This window comes from Sinocyclocheilus rhinocerous, unplaced genomic scaffold (genome assembly GCF_001515625.1).
Source record: "Sinocyclocheilus rhinocerous isolate Xijiao unplaced genomic scaffold, SAMN03320098_v1.1 scaffold756, whole genome shotgun sequence".
Lineage (NCBI taxonomy): Eukaryota > Metazoa > Chordata > Actinopteri > Cypriniformes > Cyprinidae > Sinocyclocheilus > Sinocyclocheilus rhinocerous.
The window spans coordinates 1,276,583-1,280,340 of record NW_015662039.1 but is presented as its reverse complement, the minus strand read 5'-3'; the positions used below and the strand labels follow the sequence as shown (position 1 = coordinate 1,280,340).

The following is a 3,758-nucleotide window of genomic DNA, read 5'->3' as shown; positions in this document are numbered from 1 at the left end:
GCGATGAACTGTTTGTGTCAGCTTTTGGTACTTGTCTCTGTACATTATTTTAACTCTTTCTTGGCTCTACACTTATACTGATCTGTTTTAGTATTATTATGTATAGTAGCCTAATTAGTGATACCAGGAAATCGCATTTCCTATCAGAATTTGTAAAGATCATGGATCATAAATGCTTTATTATATGTACACGTTCACACAATAAATCTGAGACATGGAGCATTATTCCACTTTTTATTTATGTTGCAGCAACCAGTTAAAGTGTTTCTCTTACAACATTAATTTGATTACTTTGGCTATATATTTGGCTATATAGGCCTATGTTAAAAGAAAAGTCATTGCTTATTAAGAAAATTATTTGTATTTTAAAATATGCATTGTGTGTTTTTCAAGTCCATTGATTCCATCATACTGTAGGTGCAAATGCTTTTGGGTGAATAAAACATTTACATATTATTTTCTTCTTTTTTTCTCAAGGCTGCAGAAACAGATTTTATATGCAATTATATAGTTTTCACAAAATAACCTTAAAGAAACAAATGCCTCAATATGTGATACAGTCAACAGTCTTTAATAGCCACATTAATTTTATAATTAATTTTATTTGTGATTATATCTGTTTAATGGTGTTTGCTTGATTACCAAGTTTGTACTATAAACAATATTCCCAAGATATCAGTTTTACAATAAAGCACAGACAACCCACACATACAATTATAACATAATTTTTTCCCTATTTTTCCATGTACATACATATTTTTTTCTCCAGTGGGTATAGATTTTTAAAAGTCTTTTAAGCTTAAAATCTCTGTTAGCTAAACAATACTCTGTGATATGTTCATAAGTATCAGCACTCTTTTGCTTAATAGCATTACAATTCAGCTGGCTTATATGATTATATAAGAGAACACTGAAACATAAATTCAAAAGCATAAAATCAAATCAGCAAGATCTCATGTTCATTTCCCATTCTCATCAGTAGAGGAATCCATATGTCTTAGAGATGTTTCAGAGCTCACTATTGTGACTTTTTCAGTTGTTGCTACACTGTCAAAAAACCTCATTTTCTCAATGTGTACCGTATCTTTTAGCCTACGAATTGAGGAAGCCGTCTCATCAGAAATGGGTTCTGCAGAGTCTCCTTCAAATACACGTGTTGTCTGTGTCACAAGTATTGTCTCTTTGTCATCATGTAAAGTTTCTTTCACAACATGCCTTTCCACCAATGTGCGTGTCCCACTTTGCACTCTGGTTTCCTCCACTGTCAACACTGAGTCTGAGCCTAGTGTTACTTGTAAAGGTGAGGTGTGAATTCCATGCGCGTCTAAATTAGTAAAGATTGAGGCTTGCTGTGTTTCTGGTATAGCTTGTATGTTCGATGTGATGATGTGAATTTCCCCTGACATCTGTTTCAGAGTGTCCAATGAGGCTGAGGACATATCTGATGAGAAAGGGATGTTGACTTTTTCTGGCTGGTGAGGCTCCATTGATATCAGTTCACATCTGGCTGTGGAAGTCACAACATCAGTTTGCACATCATTGAGCCCAATGGTGGCAGTGGGTTCGGCATATTTCACTGTAACTTTTGTAGGTGAGGTCTGTGACAGACCAATCTGCTCAGTGGTTACTGTAGAACTGATATCTGCAAAAGCTTCAGATGACTTCAGTGACAGTGTTGGGCTGAGGTTTTCCTCCACAGCCTCACTGAGCGAGTTCTTCTCAGGTTCCTCGTGTTCCTTGCTTGATTCTTTCTCAACATCATCAAGCTTCTCAGCCTCTTCAGGTGGTTGGATTATTTCTTTCGCATCTGTTTTTGACGTTTTGGTTGGAGAAGAAAATGAGAACTTGAACCAGCTCCCTTTCTCAGTTTTTGCTTGTTCTTTGCTAACAGTTGCTTTCTGATCTGCTGAAGCCTCCAGATGCTTTTCACTTTCTTCAATCTTAGCGTCAACCAACTTATCACTTTCATCTGAAGACTGGCTGAATCCTAATTTTGGAAATTTAAATTTAAACTTTGATTTCTCCTGAGCTCCTTTGTCCTTATGTTCTGCTGCTTCCTCAACTTTTGCCCCAGCCTCCTGATCTTGCTTAACAGATGGTTTGTCCTTTTGTGCTTCCGTTTCCTCTATTGTTGGAACATTAAATTCAACTTCAAAGCCCCTGAGAACATCCTCAAGTGTAGGCATTGTAAATTTGGGTGATTTTCCAGCCCCTTGAGTATCATCTTTGGGTTCTATTTTAGCATCTGGAGCACTCACTTTGGTGGTTGTGTCATCTTCTCCTTCCTGAGATTTTGTTCTTGAAATGCTGATCTTTGGCATTTTTATAGTAGGAAGCTTGAATTTACTTGGGGAGCCTTTGACCCCATCCAGTTTTTTAGTAGCAGCCTCTGTAGGCTGTTCAGTGGTTTCTTTAATTTCACCCTCTCTTTTTGTTTCTTTAGACACTTGTACAGGCTTGTCTTCAATATTTAGGTCAGTGTCTGGTACATCTACTTTTGCAACTTTTACTTTTGCATCAGATGTTTTTTGAGCAGAAGTTCCAAATTTTGGCATTTTAAAAGTAGGCAATTTGAATTTACTTGGAGAACCTGAAACAACTGTATCTTCTTTCAACTCTGTCTCTACCTCTTTTTTTTCAAGGCTGGAACTTCCCTCTAAAGCCATGTCTACTTTTGGGAGACTTGCATCTTCTGCTGCGACCTTGATTTCTGGTTCAATTATCCCAGTTTCAAGTGTTTCTGTCTTTACCTCTTTTGCAGTCAACGTCACCTCAGGACCTTTTACTTTGGGTAACGAAATCCCAAATTTTGGAAGTTTAAATTTAATTTCCTGTCCCTCTTGATTAAGTTCTTTTTCTTTTATATTAATATCAATAGATGGGGTTTCAGTCTCTGCAGTTTTGCCTTTGATGTCACCTGATAGATCTACCTTTGATGTCTCTATCTCATAATCCACAGAACTAATTTTAATTTCCTTGGTTTCAGAATCAGCCTTTGCTGCATCACTAAGGACCTTTGGAGAGGAAACTCCAAATTTGGGTAATTTTATTGTTGGGAGTTTGAATTTTGTTGGCGAGCCAAATTGTGGACTTGTTATTTCAGTTTTGCCCTCTGTCTCACTTTCTCCTATTTCTGTAGTGCCCTCTGGCAAGGATATATCTGCTGCCGTTTCACTGGCTTGAATATCTTGGGACTTGCCATCTGATTTTGAAAATCCAATTTTTGGAAATCCAAAGCTTGGTTTCTTCATTTTTACACTAAGTCCCTTAGAACTCATATCAGTTAAATCTGCTGGTTCCTCAGCCACAACATCTTTTACTGTAACAGATTCTTTAACATCAGTTTGAGAAACCTCTGCTTTTGAAACACTTATGTCAATTTCTGGACTTTTTGATGCTTGTAGAGAAATTCCAAACTGTGGTAGTTTGATTTTACTTTCTTCTACTTCAAGTTCAGCACCTTTAGTCTCCACATCCACTTCCACTGATCCTTTGGGTAACTTTAGCTCTTTCTTGTCTATAGATAGTATATCCCCTGACATTTTCACTTCTGTTTCGGTCCGAGCTTTCTTAAGCCCTTGGTCACCATCTGGACCTTTAATTGTTGGAAGAGCAATCCCAAATTTTGGAAGCTTAAATTTGCCCTCTTGTTGTTCTTTATTATCTCCCTTAATGTTTATCTCAATGGATGGACCTTCAACTGTTGGCCCTTTCATTTCAACACTTAACACTTCTCCTGACATGTTAAACTTCTTATC

The 3,758-nt window shown here is 37.1% G+C and overlaps 1 protein-coding gene across 1 annotated transcript in view; it reads right to left on the bottom strand.

The window, feature by feature from the left end:
- Nucleotides 1-464: 464 nt before the first annotated feature.
- Nucleotides 465-3,758, bottom strand: part of LOC107727371 (protein AHNAK2-like) — a 25,308-nt gene continuing 22,014 nt past the window's right edge. The window contains exon 9 of the mRNA XM_016537218.1: nucleotides 465-3,299. Coding sequence (XP_016392704.1) covers nucleotides 960-3,299 — 2,340 coding nt within the window. The 3' untranslated portion in view covers nucleotides 465-959. The remainder of the gene's footprint in view (nucleotides 3,300-3,758) is intronic.